We start from the raw sequence: 19,422 nt of genomic DNA on the forward strand, positions 1-19,422 counted from the left end.
AATTATTGGATTTTCCCCCTTTTGTGTTGAGAGCATGCTGGAGCAATAGTGGTTCAGTAAATATGATGTTACCTGGATAATGTAACATGTGTATATACAATATATACATGAGTATAAACAGTAGGTTCAAATTACCGCCAAATCACAAAGTTGATTAAGTCAGTCACTGTTTTTCTCTGCTTAACTCCTCCACTGCATTTTGCCTAATAAAAATGGGGAAAAGCAATGATACAATTCTAAATTTCTTGAAGAAAATACAATAGTAACATTACAGAGTGAATGTAATTAAAGAAACAAAACAGCTCAAGCAGGTTGAAAAAGGTGGGGCCATTTTGCTGGAAGCTTGGCAGAGACATACCTCTTGTTTGCTTGCTATTTCTAGATACCATAACTAAGTCCTCTGCTGTGGACCTGTTTCCAATTCAATGTGTGATAGAGAAAATTAATACTTGCTATTCCTCTGTAATCTTAAATGTCACCGGAATTGAGTTCCATTCCTGCTACTGGTATTTCGTTGAGCTTATTTTCAAGAAATCTCAATCTAATGCAAATGAAGCTTTGAAAGGGAGAAAATCTTAAAATACAGTCAGCCTTGCTTTGTTTTTGCATCTTTATTATGTCTGTTTAGGTTGAATGTTTTCTAGCAATACATATTTTAAGTTGACAGGACATTATTTTTTTCCAAATGTCTCCAGGGAATTTAAGGCTGCATCACTTACAAATTATAAGCCATCTTGTTATTATTTTAAAGAACTATTTTGTCTTGTCTGTATACATATTTACATCCCCCCCCCCCAAAAAAAATAATTATTGGATTATGTGAAGTAAACCACTTGCCAACTATATTTGACAAATAATTTCCCTTCTCAGGACTTAAGAGAATATTATTTTGCTATTATTGGCTCTGTTTTCTAAATGTCTCTTTGTGTCCCTTATCAATTATATTCATAATAATTCCAGGGAAATCAACCTGATTATAAGAAGCTAAATGGTATATAATATACAGACTTTTCAGGAGATAATCAGTGGATTGGAGTGCAGACCAGAGCCAAATTCCAATGCTCTTGGGGCTGAAAAAGTGCAATAGGGGCCATATATAGCTTATGAGCTGCACTTTCCACATATAGGCTGCAGATGAAAACTGCAGAGAAAATCCGTATAGTTATGAGCTTTTTAAAGAACAAATCCCACTCATTGAGAGGAATCAAGAAAGGTTAACGTTGTAATTGAAAACAGTGACTTAGTGTTTAGGACCAAAGGTTGAGAACCACTGCTCTATAAGGAGATTTTTTTTTAGAAGATTTGGGTACCAATCCTGGGGAAGAAATGGGCATAAATTTTGTTGTTGCATAGTAGTAGTACTCATCACAGTAGTATTAGAAGAAGAATGGATGTCAATGTGGTCAATCTTGTTTATGTTAAAATGACCTCAAACTACTGTATTCATGCCTTTGGTTGATAGCACAGGCAGACTCTGAGTTACGAATATCCAACTTTAATCCAACACACACGCACATATATGGCTGAAGTTATACAGGGTGAGGCAGCATAACTTCCTTTTTTAAAATGCACGCCATTCAGTCGGTTGAAGACTTAGCAGAGCTCTAGTGGTCTTGTTCAAGAGGCAGGAGTATAAAGTTTTGTCCTGACACAGTTTAGTCGCCATCATGCGTTGGAACAGTGAGGAGTGTGCTTTTGCCGTTGAGGCCTGCTTTTTGAGTGGATTTGGAGTGGCTGGCCCGCTCTCCAGATTTGGCCCCTTGTGATTTTTTTTCCTATGGGGTTTTTTGAAATCCCGTGTTTATGTGAACCGTCCAAGGACCCTACAAGATTTGAAGACCAACATCCAGGAAGAAATTGCCAACATAATGCCTGCAATGCTGGCAAGAGTCATGACAAACACCAGAAATCAGTTTACTCAGTGTATGGAGAATGGGGGACATCACCTACCTAATTTGATCTTCAAAACTACGTAAAACAAAACTTTAGGTATGCGCCTACATTATTAAAAAAATAAATGAAATTTTCTGATTCATACAATGGGTTTTATTAAGTTTTGAAAAAAGGAAGTTATGCTGCCTCACCCTGTACTTTTAAAAGTACCTGTTCCAACTTACATACAAATTTAAATTTAGAACAAGCCTACAGAATGTATCTTGTTTGTAACTTGGAAACTGCCTGTACTTGAGCAAATCTTATCTGTTTTCCTGTCTCTTCAGGCACTTTCCTTAATTGATACATATTCTTCTCTTTTCTTTTATTCAGCCTTTTTTTTTTTTTTTTGAGGACCGAATGCGTATTTCCAAACATTGTTTTCACCTAGTTCCATTCAAGGAAGTTGATATGGATTGTTTTGCCTTAGTAAAAATAAGTTTCAAATTCCGAAAACTTGTGGTATAATACTAAACCACTGTGTGTTAATTCAAAACTTGTCCAGAATATTAAATACAAATGAGTACTAATAACTGTTCACACTGGGTAGTCTTTTACATGTTTACATAATCACATGTTTACATCCTATGAAAATAAAAGCATATCCTCTTAAAAATCTTTTAGGATTCTGTTGCAAAGCAGCCGGACAGGCCTGCATTCTCTTCTACGCCAAAACACCAGGGAAGGACCTGTCAATGTATTGCCGAAGTTAATTGAATTGTTAAAGAAAGTCATCATGGGAGGAGCTGTCAGTGCAGGAGAAGACAATGATGACTTAATTGATAACTTGAAAGAAGCACAGTATATACGCACCGAGAGAGTGGAACAAGCCTTCAGAGCTATTGACCGTGGTGACTATTATCTGGAAGGATATAGGGACAATGCATATAAAGACTTGGCTTGGAAGCATGGAAATATACATTTATCAGCACCTTGCATTTATTCTGAAGTTATGGAAGCATTGAAACTTCAGCCAGGATTGTCTTTTCTTAATCTTGGTAGTGGAACCGGATATTTAAGCACAATGGTGGGATTAATATTAGGTAATGTTTTTTATGGAACCTAAATGTTTGATGGTAGATACACTTTATTGGTAATGTCAGTTTTAAAGATGTATGCTTATGGAACTCTAGTGCAGTATCAACTTCATATGTTCCTGATTAATTGTCCCTAGATGTATATGACTGATCACAACTTCCTGAATTATTATTTACAAATTTTACAAAAGACCAAACAAATGTCCTGCTGTTCTAGAAATTCACTTTGATGTTGTGCCTTACTCAAAAGTAAGTACAATGTGTGCTTGTACTTACTTTTGGAGGTTGGCTCTAGGACCCTATGAATACCAAAAAATATGGATGATCAAACTAATGAAATTATATAGGGAATCAGCTGAGCCAGTGGCAAGCCTCACTCAGCAGGAGTGCCTTGAAATGTACATGCTCCGCACTTCCCCAACTCTATGGAGCCTGGTAGTAGACCACTTCTATTTCTGACACATGTTGAATTGAAAATAGTTGAAAACAATATTCTGTATAGTATCTGAGATCTAGTACAACCAGAAGTAGTTCTAGGGCACCAGTTTGTGTTTGGTTATATCTGCATCTAGAGCCTGTGGATGCCAAATGCCTCCTTGTATACCTCTTGAGGCATAGTCACCTGGCCTGACAGTATACAAGAAATGAAAAATCAGTAGTTGGTTCTTCTGATGCTTCTAGTTTAAACCAGTACAACAACTGTACTTGGGCAGCAGTGCTGGGCAGAGATGCAAACCAGTTTTTTATGTAGCCACTATTTATTTGTTTATCATATCTGTGGAAAATAACAATAGGAAGGGGGAGGATGTAGGTAGAGTCGTCTGATCTAACAACAACAACAACTTTTTTTATATCCCACCACCATCTCCCAAAAGGGACTTGGGGTGGCTTACAGAACAGCACATAATAGTGCCATAAAAACAGCTCAGGTCAGTTTAGGAAACTCTGCAGTTGTTTTTACTCAGATGTGGAAATGTAAGGGATTTTAAACACATTCTGTGCAAATTTGTGAAATGATTATTGATATTAATAATATGACATAAAAACAAGAATCAAATTAATTTTTCAAATTGCAGCATATATCACAGTTTTTTAAAAAAATCTTGTTTTCTTGGAGAGCCCAAAACATGAAGCAAAACATTAAATTATTTTCCAGTTTGAATAAAGAATTAGACTACTGACTGCTACTCCCTCTAGTGGGGAATAAAATGTTTTCTTGCTCAAATTCATTAGAACAAATACAGTAAATTAGTACATATTGTACAACTTATTCTTTGTTAATGTTTATCTGTAGCTTGTTTAAATTGTCCATCAAATGTGTTGTTTGGCACACTTATTCCCATATTTGGAATAGCACCCTAAGAATATGTTAACCCCTGGGGGACTTCAAAGTAATATCATTAGATTAAAAGATCTTAAATAGATTATTTATTTATTTATTTGTTTGCTTCATTTATATACCACTCTTCTCAGCCCTCAGGCGACTCAGAGCGGTTAACAACCAGTTTCAACAAGACGATACAAAATCAGTAATCAATTAAAAACAGTAATATCAATTAATTAACACCAGAATCAATACAACAGTACAGTAATATAACAATCCATCATGTCTCTTCAATAGAATCAGCATCCAATCTTGTTGTCCATTATTCCATTCCAATAATCACTCAATTGTACTGCTTAGTTGAAAGCCTGTTCGAAAAGCCAGGTCTTCACACTCTTCCGGAATGCCAGTAAGGAGGGAGCCGATCTAATGTCTGTAGGAAGGGTGTTCCACAGCCAAGGGGCCACTACTGAGAAGGCCCTGACTCTCGTTCCCGCCAGGCGTGCTTGTGAAGCCGGCGGGACCGAGAGCAGGGCCTCCCCAGACGATCTTAACGTCCTAATGGGTTCATAGGAGGACATGCGTTCGGACAGATAGGTCGGGCCAGAACCGTTTAGGGCTTTAAAGGCTAAAGCCAGCACTTTGAATTGTGCCCGGTAGCAAATTGGCAGCCAGTGGAGCTGGCGCAACAGAGGAGTTGTGTGTTCCCTGAGTGCCACTCTTAGCATCCTGGCTGCTGATCGTTGGACCATTTGAAGCTTCCGAGCAGTCTTCAGAGGCAACAACCCATGGGACTTCATCATTATTAGTGTCTTTTGATTATCACTGGAGTGAGGGAATAGCAATGGAGGGATAATGTAGTGGCTTGAATAGCAGCATTCCGAGATTTTCTTAAAAGACTCCTTGTGCAATGTTCTAATAGTTCTTCAAGCTATTCTAATAGTTCTTCAAGCACTTTTACCATTTGAATCTTTTCATCATTTCTTTAGTAGAATTGTAGAGTTCTCATTTAGATATGTGTTTGCATTCGAGTAAATTACATGTAGATAGATACATATTAGTTAGCAGCAAACGCTTACAACAAACACAACGTTTCTTTCCTGCTATTTTATGTACTCTAGCAGTAAGGAATAGTGTTCCTTACTGCCAAAACAGTAAGTTGAAGCTATAGTTCTTGGATCTTAGTAGGGAACTCTTTCTAAACATCTGGGCCTGGTGGATAACTATCATCTCACTCATATCACAAAGCTCCCCCTTTGGCTTCTATTCAACTTTGAGAAGCTGAAACAGAGGTACAAAGTATTACCTATTTTTCAGTTTCTCAAATAATGAAATAATTTCGTTTAACATTAATATTCAGCTTCATATAGAAGGTGCTCATTGATTCAGTGACATTTATTGCTGATTTTTAATTTACAGGGCCTTTTGGAATAAATCATGGAATTGAACTTCATCCAGATGTGGTAGAATATGCCAAGGAAAGGCTGGAGAGCTTCATAAAATGTAGTGATAGTTTTGATAAGTAAGTATATTTGCTTGTTTAATCTTGTCATAAAATGATGGTGTTTTTTGGTGATAACATTTGTTTCAAGGGTTTGGGGTTATGTATTTAAAGAAAATTAAACCTAGAATTCCAGTTATTCCATCAGCAACAGCCAGTCTGCAGTATTAATTTTAAAATTTTCAAATCACATGTTGAGGTGTGGCTATTAATCGTTTGTGCTAACATAAGTATGAAAATAGTATTCCAGAGAACTATGGAGAGTTTCAGGAGAGAGTGAATTTGCCCGTGAATATGTGCTGGCAGACTGATTAAAAAGAGATAGTCAAGAAGATAACAAAATCTTATGATGTATGGAAGTTATGAGAAAGAGGTTGTTAAAAGGAGTAGGAAAGTTAGAGAGCAGAGACAAAATGGATTCTGAGGTAGGTGCTTTGTCATGACTAGGAACAGAAGTAGATTGTAATTTATATCTGTATATTACATTGTGTATGGAAGTTGTATACTGTTATGTCATTCTACATTGAGAATGCTGGAGGATGGGGAGAATCATATCTATATTAATATCTTAACTTTGTATTATAATGAACTGCTTTTGGATTCTGTCAATCACATCTACTTCTCACTGAGTACTTGTCTGAGAGAGAGGGGGTGTCTGTGTATGTGTGCAGAGAGAGGGACATTAACCCAATTCAGTATTCCATGAAGATATGGGTAAGATCCTTATGATTAGAATGCTACTCAAGAAAAAAAAAGTTGAAGGTGGTGTCTCAGAGTGGTATAATTATTCCTGAAGTGGAGAAGAGATAAAGTGTAATGAGAAATGGTAAGGATGACAGTTGGAATAGATATCTTAATTTACATTGAATATAACCCGTTGGAATGAGTGCTTTATCACATGATCAGCAATCCTGGCATATCTTGCAATATATTCTTTCACTATCATAAATAAATAATTACTAATGGATATATTGATTCAGATTATTCAGTTCTGTACCATATCTTCTCCCATTCCAGTTCTACATAAGTTCTCTATATATAGACCTTACTCTGTGAAGGGAGACAGCTGGGTTTACATCTCTTTCATTGAGTCTCAGATTGGACTACATAAGTTACTTTTTCCCATTAGTTAAGGAATAAACACATATTTTGAATACTGGCATGTATGTCTCTGCTGTTTGTCTGGTTTTTTAGTGTTTTTTACTGGCTTCATTAAATGATCATCTGTACTATGGGACATTTACATCCTAGATATTTCTGAACGTTATCATGACACACGTTTCAGGTATGTGGTAATTCCGAATACCTAGTTTAAACCAACCACTTTTGACTACAATGTTTGGTCGTTTTTTGAAACTAAGGTATCAAAAATGCAATTTTTATATTATGCAATACTCAAGATGCATCTAAAATTATGCAAATGCATTATTTTGTAGTATATCAGTTGAATGTTGGTATATGCAACCCAGCCACAAGAACTGCAGTGCAAAACAGTGCCGAACCATGCCTCAAAGGTGCTAGAATTGGAAAACATAAATGAAATACCTCAATTGAGAATACAGTAATCCTGTACTTTGAAATCATGTATCCCCTTCTGCTGGAACTACAGAAATATCATTACTGGTGTTCCCATTCCTGCCAACAACCATTTTTTAGAAGTTATGTCTGAGAGTGATTGCATGTGAGACATGTACAACTCCTTCTTCTCATTTGGGGAATTTTATGACAGATCCTGGTAACATCTTCACTTGAACCCTTCCGTATTTTATTAATGCTACTTCCATGCATATATAATACTGCTGGCAGGATGCATGTCCCATAAGAAATCCTGAAAATCTCCCCATGTTCAAAGGACCACGAGGGTAATTCTTTTCAAGTTTACAGACTGCCTCTATGCTTCTAAGGCAGTAGAACGAGTCTACAAAAGTTTATGCTACAAACTTTGTATCTCAGTTAATCTCTTAAGGTGCTACAAGATTCCTTTGCATAGATATGCTAAGCAGTGATGAAGTTCCCAAAACCACAATTGAATTTATCTTTAATTTCTCCTTAGTTTATGAATGAAGTTGACAACTAGAGAACTAATTATTTAATTTGCAGGTTTAATTGTTATTACATGACAAGACATTTTTGGCACCTTAAGAATGAACAACTCTTGTTATTGTTGCTCAAGAACTGCTTACTTCTTCAGATGTATAAATGCTACCTCTTTTGCTTTATTATTAGCTACCTGCTAGATAGAAATTTAATCCAGATCAGATCAGTTGTCCCTCCTTTTTACATCAACATTGATTTATTCAGTGTTTGCATAGGACAAACAGGGCCACCATGTATCTGATGAAATGGACAGTGTACACAAAGGTTTATGCTCTAATGATTATTTATGTCTTTAAGGTGCCATAAGATTACACATTAGGTCCAAAAGTTATTAAATATTAATTCTCAATGATAAATTCAACATGCAAAACACAAAAGCAAATATATACAAAAATAGTTCTGAGGGAGAAAACGAAACTTCCAGTAAAACTTTGGAAAAACATGTTCTGACTTTCTAGAAGTTTATTTTACAGAATTTTTATCACTTCTCTAGGAAAATACAATACAGTTCCTGACTAATTAAAAGCAGTACTAAGAAAAAACTCTCTAAAATCATAGCAACATGGTAACATTTAACCATAAGAGATCAAGTAATAGAATAGGTGAACTTTTAAAAAATCAAAGTGTATCTGATGGCAATGTCTGGACGAGTCTACTGAGAAGCCTGTTACCCTATTCATGCCAACTACAATTTCTAGTTTTGGAGGAAAGATAGCACAGCTGCAGAATTTACTGTTGAACAAATTGCAGAGTATGGGCAGGATCATTTTAAATATGTTGGCCAATTATGATCTTGAAAGGTTAAACTAAAATTGACAATGATAAATTAACATCTGTTGGATTTTTATTTTTAGTGATGAAGTGTTGCTTATAGGATTATTATCTTCCTGTCTCAGCACATACCCTAACCTCTGTTTGTTAGATCCAGATAGCTATTCTGGATCAAATGAAAAAATGGTGTGGTATCTAGATTATGTCCACTTCTCAAGATGATCTTTGTCATTGATTTCATATACATCTAAACAATAAAGCAAGATTGATTGTTGTGGGATTGAAGAAGTATTTCACCAGTGGCACAGTAACCTCATGCCATTTAAAAATGAATAGCAAATGAATGGGAGTTGAACAACTTACAAGGCAATGCCCCCAGAGAACATAACTTTGTTTAGCTTACAGGAATAATTTGGTGGACCATGAGATGTCGAAACGTGATACAAGACAAGAAGTATTAACATGGAAAGTATATTCTCATTTTTCTTTCAATAGGGATATATGTAGAGCAGTCCTTGTTCTGAAACCAGTTCTTACCAGATGAAACGAGAAATTATCTAACTGCTTGAAAATTGTATGATTGCATAACCATAGTTTCCCTTCCCCCCCCCCCAAATAAGAATTATTTTTAAACTTTAGTTTTGCGAACATTCCTGAAAATGTAAGAATTTTGCAGCGTAAAATAATTTTCCCATCTGCTTTAAAACGCACAAAAAAGTTTAAAAATAAAATTAACAGAAAAAGCTATAGCTTTTTATTTCTGTAGTTACTCATATCTAACTGGTATAATTTCTTCAGCCTCTGCTGAAGAGAGCAAAATGATTTTTTTTAAATCAATTATTTGTTTTGCAAAACTCTACTTGATTTTGGAAGATCAGTACACATGTATATTCATACTTAGATTTTTGACATGCATTACATTTTATGGTTCATTTTGAACATTTGTTGTACGGTATTCTAAATATGTTCAGCAAAATACTCAGGTGTCTTTTAACAAATTAGCCTGTATATCGCTTAACGTGTCTCTGTGATTTAGAAGAGGACTGTGTTTGTTTGTGTGTTTTTACTTGCATTGGTAGTATGGCTCATTTTAAATATTTAAAGGGAAATCTCCAAAGTGTCCTTAATGATTGTATTTCAAATTGCCATCTTAATCCAAGATTGAAAAAAGAAGTAGCAAACTGCTACTCAAAAATGCCTGCAAATTTCATTAAGAATGTACAGTGATTAATGCACAACTGAATTCTGGATATGATTAGAATGTAGATGCTGTACAACCATTTGAGAACCAGTGTTATGTAGTGATTTGAGTTGGGACTAGGATTCTGGGGGATCAAGGATCAAGCCCACACTCTGCCATGGAAACCTAGTGGATGAATTTGAGCAAGTCGCACTCAACCTCAGAAGAAGGCAATAGTAAACCCCTGTGAACAAATCTTACCAAGGAAACCTATGGCAGCATTGCCTTATGGTTGCCATAAATTGGAAAGAACTTGAAGGCACATTGTAACAGCAACAATACAACCATACTTCAAGTTGGTTACAACACCATGATTATCGTTTGTTTTTTTTTTTTCAAGTAAAAAAGCGTACCTTTTTAAAGTGTTGGCTAAATACAAACTCAAGCTGTGTTAATACTCATTTTCCTCTTGAGGAATAGCTTGGCCTCTGATATATCAAAAATATTCTATTCCAAAAGTTTGTATCTGCAAATAAGTGCCTTTATTGACTTTCTGTGACAAGTAGGTCAATGTTTTCTTGCTGTGAAAATAAAGTTGTTTGCATCTATACTTTCTCAAAAACATTTCATCATAATGGTTGTGTTTCTTGTGAAGAATATTGTGGCAGTCATTTTTTGCTCCATATTTAACAAACTGTTTGTTAAAAGACTTAGTTGTCCTTTTAAATGGAGATGTCATTTAGAAAAACATGAAAGCCAAAGGTCTCACCTTCCTCATTTTCTTTTTTTAAAAAATCCTTGCAATCAAAATGTTGTTCTATGGAGCAATGAAACGGTGTTCAAGAAGCAAAATGATGGTGTTGTTAATCTGGTCTGCACTGCAAGCAATATTTTATAGTGATTGGTTCACCCTCAATAAGAAACATAATACATTTTTGTCTTTAACTGACTTGGTCTATATACATTTTTTAAGAACTGAAGGATTCTTAAAGATGTGCCTAATGCACAGATGTAGCAATATTGGGGCCCCTCTTCGCTTGTTTATTGAAGGGGAACATGTTGTCTTTTCTGCTCCCAGTCAGCTTCTAGATGTAGAATATCCGTCTTGGAGGGAGAGAACCGGGGCAATGCTAGGTTGCCCACCTGCTATCAGCCTACCAAACCTCCAGCACACAAGCTGGTTTGATCTCTACTGGGCCAGAAAACCAACAGTTCATCTTGCGGCTATATGAAACAGTCATCACTCTTCTAAAGACATTTCAACAATGGTAAGTGAAATGAATTGTAGTAATTGTAGTAATACTACTAGAATAAATCTTGTGAGCAAGATAGCCTTTTTAGTCTCTTAAATCTATAGTAAGGAAGGAAATCGGCACAAACTCAGCACTCTCCCAGCAGTGTTTTTGTTGTTCTGGCAATGTAGTAAAGGCTACAAAAAGAGGTTCTCATGCTCTACAAAAAAAAAAAAACCCACCCAAAAAACACCTTTGTCTCATTTTGGTCAAATGACTATACCATTCTACAACCAAGTATAAATTATTACATAAAGAAAAGAAACTTGACATTTGCAAATTTCAAAAATGTCTAACACTGTTAGAGAGCAAACTATTACACAGTTCTTTCTTAACCAGTTTCAACAAAAAGAAAATATCTTCTGGAATTTTTTTCACTGTGCTTGATGTGGAAAACAACATTATTTTAAACATATGCAAAGATCTCACTTTGGAAGACTATTATACATGGAAGACTGTTTATTTATATCAAAATTGTTTCCAAGATCATACTGGAGTACTGAATTTATTTCCCCCCAAAATGAAGATAAGTGCATCCAGACCCAATGAGGTGCCCCAGAATTAAAATGTGGAAACGGCTAAGAAGATATTGCTTTCCATTACATTAGCTTCTTCAGATTTTCAGAACTGAGATTATATTTCAGAGAATGTCAACTATGCCTTAACAAGAAATTTTTGTCCAAACATTGAATCTTTTCAGTCAACGGAATTACAGTGTGAGGGGAAATACAGTTTTCAAACTGGACAAAAGATTAGTTTTTACAAGTTTCTGAGAAAAAATGTTCTGTATCATGTGCCAAATTTTTAAAAATCATGGATTATCGAAGCAGTGGAATCTGTAATGATTGTAAAAATGCCAAAGCAATAAACAAGACAGCTGAGTTTTTGAGTCATTACTTACATTATGGAATCAAAATATATAAACCCAACATAGATATCTGTTTTTAGGAATAATTTCAACAGAAGCCAATAGACTGGATTTAAGCAGTCTTAAGGCCCAGTTTTGCAGAAAAGGAAAGATATAAAGTTAATAATAATAAATTTAATATTAAAACCAAGAAAAAAAGAGTTTTATTAAATGTTCACACTGAGTGAGAAATTATTGATAGGGATAGCTGTAAGATCTAAACTCACTGTATATAGTAATTCTGACAAACTTTCAAAACTAATGTAAGTTCTTTTGTATATTTTTTGTTGCAAAGTTGTACAATTATTCATTTTCTGTTACAAAGAAGGTTTTATGACGTATAACATTTAATGAGAAGATACACACATGCAAACAAAAATAAAGGATATGTATAAAAGCAGAAGCTAGGCTAGGATATATAATGCATTATTTTGTAGCTAAATAGATCTTGCACATTATGATTGAGATTTTAGGCATTCTGATACCATTATGACTCATAACATTTTGGACTGTACTTTCTGAGGCAAAGCAAAGGTTAATGCAGCTCAGTCGACAGTAAATTTTGAGGAGAAATTCTTCCCTAATCCTGTCTTGGCATCTCCATCAAGTAGAATAAGGCTCATTTCTTTGGAATGGTATGATGGAACTCACAGTATGCTATTACTGTATTCTTGACTTAAGTAAGTATAGATTACTTTCCCCATTCCAACATGGATTCTGTGTTTAAAACCTATAAATCTAACACCTGTGTTATGAATATATTTTCAACTGATGGAAATGCATTAATTAAAAATACAAATCTGCTATACATGCCTATGCAATTCTTTATTTCAGAGTCTTCAAAATATAAAGTTTGAAACACTAGGAGTCCTTTGGAACAAAATTACTTGGTTGACTATTTTAAATACAGAGATGATGTAGAGGGAACTCTTTAAATACTTGGAGAACTTAATAGCGAGAGGGAAAAACATTTAAATAAGTAGCTAGGGACATGGTCTTAGATGTTTCTACATTAATTCTCAAAGCATGGGAAATAAACAAGATGAACAGGAACTCTTACTACAGTAAAGCAAATATGCTATAATAGGCGTATAATATAATAAAATGTGGTGGAATGAGTTTCAAGATTGGAAGAAATAGAACAACAGTAAAAGAGTCGGAGTGTTATATCTCAAGAATGTTTACACCTCTGCGAGATCCATGACTTAAATCCTGGAAGACAGGTTGAGAGAATTTAGGCAAAAATTAAGGAGGAAGAAAACAACAAGGGAGCGTACTGCAAACCCTTAAGCCAGACTTGGGTGATGCCTTCCTGGAACAAATGACTACACATTCAGAAAGGAGAGATGTAATAGAAGTTGCAGATATACTGATATTTGTTGGAAGTCAAACTTTGCAAGAATATGTCCAGAAGGAGGAAAAATAGGCAAGAAGGGAAGTAGATCTTTTAGATCTGATTTTAACCAACAGTGGTCATCTGGATAATAGGGCAGAAGTTGTCAGGATCTTTAGTTGTTACACAATGGAAGCACAGAGTGAACTCGGGCTTCCTAGAGTGGTACAAAAAGCAATAAAGGTTTTTTTTAAAAATGTTCGTAGCAAAAGAGGAACTAAGAAATTGTAAGATGCCTTCGTGGAGAAGGTGGTGAAATGTGAATGGTTCCAAGAAAGGGAGAACTCTATCAGCACCTTCATTGCCCTGGTCTTCCCTCAAAAGGAAAACGGTGTTCATCCTGGGGAAAATGGAGAATATGGTGCTTTAAATTAAATACAGCACAGAATAGATAGAGGTAGTACAGGAATACCTGGCTATACTGAATAAATCTCCAGACAAGAGTATTAAAAGAACTGGCAGAAGTAACCTCGGAACCACTGGCAATCATATTTAAGAATTCCTGGAGAACGAGACATTCAAGCGGACTTTAAAAAGGCAAATGTTGTCCTCATCTTCAGAAAGAGGGGGGGGAAAAGAATCCAAACAACTACCACCCAGAATGCCTGATATCAATACCAGGAAAGATTCTAAAGCAGATAATAAACTAGGCATTGAGAAAGGGACATCATGATCACAAAAACTCAACATGGGTTCCTCAAAAACAGGTCATGCCAAACTATGTGTGTGTTTTTGAAATTACTGGTTAGGATTGGAATAAAAAATATTGTTGGGTTCACATTCCCAATGAAAACATCAATTTTGCAACTACTGCAATTAACACTGGGACAAAGCTCATCTTTACATGGGAATTCATACATTTCCAAAGCTTATTTTGTTTTTCAATGAAGAAAAAAACATGTACAGAACTATTTGAAAAATATGTATGATGCAAATATTTGAAAAAAACATAAATGTATTTACTTTTCTAAGAAGGAATAATAAACATTCTTACTTTAGGAAATTACCAAAAAATCCTATAATTTTGGGAGAAAATGTCTTAAATATTCACATTTTCATGCAAAAGAGGGAAAAATGTGGAACCAGATTGAACATGAATGCCAGTGGGATTCGGGGCAAACTGAAAATTGGTAGATGCATTATATGCCCACACAGCATCTGTTGCGTTCTTATCAAGATAGCAGAGTTTTTTGATCAAACATGATTTCTTCACATTGTCACTTTAGATGTGCAAATTGCTGTGACATTTGAACTGAAAAAAATGATCAAAAGCAATTTATTAGGATACCAAGTAAAAACTTATTTTCATGATTTTGAATACACTAAGGTATGCAATTCAAATGTAAAAAAAATAATAATGGAGAGGTTGTCTACAGACCCCCAGGTTTAATTTCTGTCATTTCTAGCTAGGATTGGGGAAATTTTTGCCTCCAATCCTGATAATTGCTTTCCAGTTCAATGTCACAAATACTTTGCTGGATGGACCAATTGTTTGATAAGTCATCCCCTGAATAGCTTTCTTATATATGCACATATTAAATTGAAAATCTGTGATTCTAAGATAATAATAATAATAATAATGAACTATAATTCACATTATGTCTTTCAAGCTATCATTTATTGTGTGCCTTCAAATTCTTTTGTTATGGTATCCTAAAATGAGCCTCTCATGTGGTTTTTTGGGGCTGAAAGTGTGTGATTTGCCCAAGGTCAAGAAGTGGATTTCCATGGCAGAGTGGGGAGCTGAACTCCTTCCAGAGACATTGTCCAGTGCTTGGACTACAAAACCATACTGGCTTCATCAACAAATGTTAGTGCAACATAGTTATATGTGGCATGATAACAGTCATGAACATTTTATTATGAAAACTTTAAGCTTTCTTGGTAGTAAGTATCAGGAAATGGAATTATGTTGGCGGCAGGGATGAGAGTACATACTGAAATTGCTTGAACAATTCACAATTTACGGTATTATATTTTGTTTATACCCCACTTTATCTCTCATACAGGAGACTCAAAGTGGTAGGGGATGCTTTGCAGCTAACAGTCCATCTGCCGATAGTGTAATTAATCCTATATTAGTTGTTAAGTGAACGTGAAGGAAATGGAAGAAGATGGTGTGAACTCTTGTGACTGTGTGCAACTTCAGTTGGCATATTCTGATAATGGACTGGCCTTTGAGCCTATTCCCTTGTCATATGGAGAAATAATTATTAATTTCCCCACCCAATATTTCAAAGTCACTTGTGATATGAATCAGGCTGAAGATGCAAAAGTACATATACAAAAAGAATGGTTTGCTCTCAGGAAGGTGAAATATAAAACTGAATACTAATTTTTTATTGAAGGAATATACCAGAGAAAACTATACTTTTGGTGTAGGGGAAGGTGGGTGCTCATGAAGTACAAGTCAGCAGAGGTTGATAGGGAAATCTGTTTTCAGATATTGTGATAGGCATTTGAAGTTCACAGTGAAAATATCTGATTTTTGTGGGGAAAAATGCTTTGATTAAGCTGTAAACACAGGATAAGAATAATACTGAGCAAAAATAGTGTTAACACAACAGTGAACTACTTTGTTGATTTCTTTGGCACTCTTTATAAACTGTTTCAAAGATACTTCATTTAAACCTCCTTACATGACTTCAGTTCATAGAAGAGAAAATATGTATACAGTTTAAGAGTATATTTTAAGTCTGGAATATGTTTATATATATGAATGTCTTTAAAATGTTGTCCATACATAATTAATACAATTGCATATCCCGTTTCCCTTTTGCTTGTAATCAAGTGTTTTGGATTTTGGATTTTTTTTCTGATTTTGGAATACATATATTTGAATATACATACATAATATATCTTTGAGACAAGTTATCTAAAGATAAAATTCATTTATGTTTCAGATACATGTTATACACATGGCTTGGAGATAATTTTATACAATCGTTTTGATAATTTTGTGCATGAAGAAAAGTTTGCATACATAGAACCATAAGAGAATAAAGATAACACTATGTCAATCATCGATGTGGACAATGTTAGAGTATTTCCAGTTTCAAAATTCTCAACAAGGGGTACTCCGCCTGTACTTTATATTTTTAACTAATGAATCCTGAAATTTTTCATGTAGGAATTATTTTCAATGGAAACCACATTTTTTTAGATAGAAGACTTTAATCAATGGGCGTGACACCGTGGTTGCTAATGCAATAAAGTATTTTAGAAAAGCATCTTTGAGGGAGCGAGACAGAGAGTGTGACTGACTGAGGGATCATATATGTGAATATGTGAATTTCATGTTGAAACAGATGATCTCATGTAAATCATAAGTATAAAATTAGGCACATCATTAACAGTTTGTACAAAATAACAAAAGGATCTCTGCCCATTTAGGCATTTTAAAAATTGAAAATCATGATGCATCCTTTTTTTCCCCTGCCAACAGTTTCCCTCTTTTGCTTTGATGTAACCACTATAAACTGTATGTAAGAACATGCTGGAAATTGCTGTTCTGTTTGCTTGGGTTAGTTTCATGGCTCTCTGTTTTAGTAGATGTAAGACTCTACTAAATGTGTTTCATAAAAAAAAGAAGAAGAGAAGAGAAAAACCATGGTGAGAAGATTGGAAGTTTTCTATTTTTCTAGTTTTTATCTATTCTTTTACTCACTTTCTAAATCCCTTTCCCAGATCCCTAGAAATTTGGGTGGTTTAAATAATGATAATGATAATAATAATAATAATAATAATAATTATTATTATTATTATTATTATTGTCACTTTGACCCTTTCGCGTTAGACTTCCATACTATTCCTAATTTCTATTCTATCTTTTTTTCTTTTATTTCCTTTTAAGATGTAATCAAGAAAATAAATAAAAATCAATTGTAAAAAAAGTTGTGTTTGACTTTCAACATGATCAATTTGAGCATTATATATTCTGACATACAGTATTTGGCTGTGCTACATCCTTTAGACTTGTACAGTGTGTTTGCCAGTATGGTAAATTTGGATACTTTTGTGTTATGGAAGTGCTATAAACTTGTAGAAATAATGGTAAATTCTTGTTTCTAATATGATGATTATCACTCTTGAAGACAGTTTTTAAAATTGGGAAAGGAAGGATTTACAGTAGTCTACCCAAATCATTATGCTTTTCTTCATTAAATACAAATTTTAAACATTGTAATAATGCTTTATTTTCCTTTGAAATGGTCTGCAGGTTTCTCAGCTTGTTCAGAGCATTCAAGTATGTTCGTTAATTTATAAGACATTTAATGTTAAATCTGGGCCACGTTAAACCAGTAAATTCTGTTCCTTTTTCATGTCATGCTTTTTAAAACCTGAATTTTATTAATCCTCAGATTTGAATTTTGTGAACCTGCCTTTGCAGTTGGCAACTGCTTACAAATAGCATCAGACAGCCATCAGTACGATCGGATTTACTGCGGAGCTGGTGTACAAAAAGACCATGAGAACTATATGAAAATCTTACTGAAAATTGGAGGCATTCTTGTTATGCCTATAGAAGATCAGGTGATTTATGTCTTCTTGTTATATGTTTAATTAACACTGAAAATATAGTATTTCATATAGAACATTAATTACTCTTGTTGAAAATGAATATGGTGGTATATAATAGAAGAGCATGAGGAAATAATGACTGTAGGCAGAATACTCTTTCCTGTGACCTTCAGAGGTGTGCTCCGCCTTGTACAATATGGCTTGTTTGAGAGTTTTCTCTGGTCCTTCCTCTGTTGCTTTTCAGTTCTACTCTAGGACAGTGGTTCTCAACCTTCCGAATGCCGTGACCCCTTAATACAGTTCCTCGTGTTGTGATGACCCCCAACTATAAAATTACTTTCATTGCTACTTTGTAACTGTCATTTTGCTATTGTTATGAATCCTAATGTAAATATCTGATATGCAGGATGTATTTTCACCCACCGGACCAAATTGGGCACAAATACCCGATACGCCCAAATCTCAATACTGGTGGGGTTGGTGGGAGGGGTGATTGATTTTGTCATTTGGGGGTTGTAATTGCTGGGATTTATAGTTCACCTACAGTCAAAGAACATCCTGAACCTCCACCAATGATGGAATTGAACCAAACTTGGCACACAGAACTCCCGTGACCAACAGAAAATACTGGAAGGATTTGGTGGGCATTGACCTTGAGTTTTGGAGTTGTAGTTCGCCTACATCCAGAGATCACTGTGGATTCAAAAAATGATATGATCTGGACCAAACTTGTCACGAATACTCAATATGCCCAAATGTGAACACTACTGAAGTTTGGGGAAAATAGACCTTGGCCTTTGGGAGTTGTAGTTACTGGGATTTATAGTTCACCTACAATCAAAGAGTACTCTGAATTCCACTAACAATAGAATTGGGCACACAGAACCCCCATGACCAACAGAAAATACTGTGTTTTCTGGTGGTCTTTGGCGACCCCTCTGATGCCCCCTCACGACCCCCCCAGGGGTCCTGACCCCCAGGTTGAGAAATGCTGCTCTAGGAGAACTGCCTCATCTGGTTATGAAATATTGTTTTGACATATCAACAAAGTATCAAAGATGATAGGGGATCTTATGTAGTACTTCTGCCCTGCTCTCAAGTAAGCTGCCTCTTCCTGTTAAATATCCTCACTGTTATCATCATGCTTAGCTCGCTCTTATTTATTGAGTACCTGCTATCCTTTCAGTACGCTTTGTGATTTTGTGTCCTATTTTATATAGAAAATGTTTTAACTCTAGGGCTGTTTCCAGGCCTTATGAACAAGGTGTATTTCCTAGTGGGTTTCTCAACATGCCCCACAGATAGATCGGAAGTATATAGAGCAGGTATCGGTGCTGTGAAACGGTGCAGCTCTAGCCATTCAGTACTCTCTCAACCCAATGCTATATTAAGAATCAGGGACAGGGCAGCTAGTTCTGTGTAATGCTGCTCTTACTATCATGGCTGTTTCCAGTGTACCTGGGCAAT

General features: G+C 35.2%; 1 protein-coding gene across 1 annotated transcript in view; it reads left to right on the plus strand.

Annotated features, from left to right (window-relative positions):
- Nucleotides 1-19,422, plus strand: part of PCMTD1 (protein-L-isoaspartate (D-aspartate) O-methyltransferase domain containing 1) — a 42,101-nt gene that overhangs the window by 16,129 nt on the left and 6,550 nt on the right. Inside the window, exons 3-5 of the mRNA XM_060775289.2 lie at nucleotides 2,557-2,975; nucleotides 5,713-5,815; nucleotides 17,796-17,967. Coding sequence (XP_060631272.1) covers nucleotides 2,669-2,975; nucleotides 5,713-5,815; nucleotides 17,796-17,967 — 582 coding nt within the window. The 5' untranslated portion in view covers nucleotides 2,557-2,668. The remainder of the gene's footprint in view (nucleotides 1-2,556; nucleotides 2,976-5,712; nucleotides 5,816-17,795; nucleotides 17,968-19,422) is intronic.

The sequence above is a fragment of the Anolis sagrei genome, chromosome 4 (assembly GCF_037176765.1).
Source record: "Anolis sagrei isolate rAnoSag1 chromosome 4, rAnoSag1.mat, whole genome shotgun sequence".
Lineage (NCBI taxonomy): Eukaryota > Metazoa > Chordata > Lepidosauria > Squamata > Dactyloidae > Anolis > Anolis sagrei.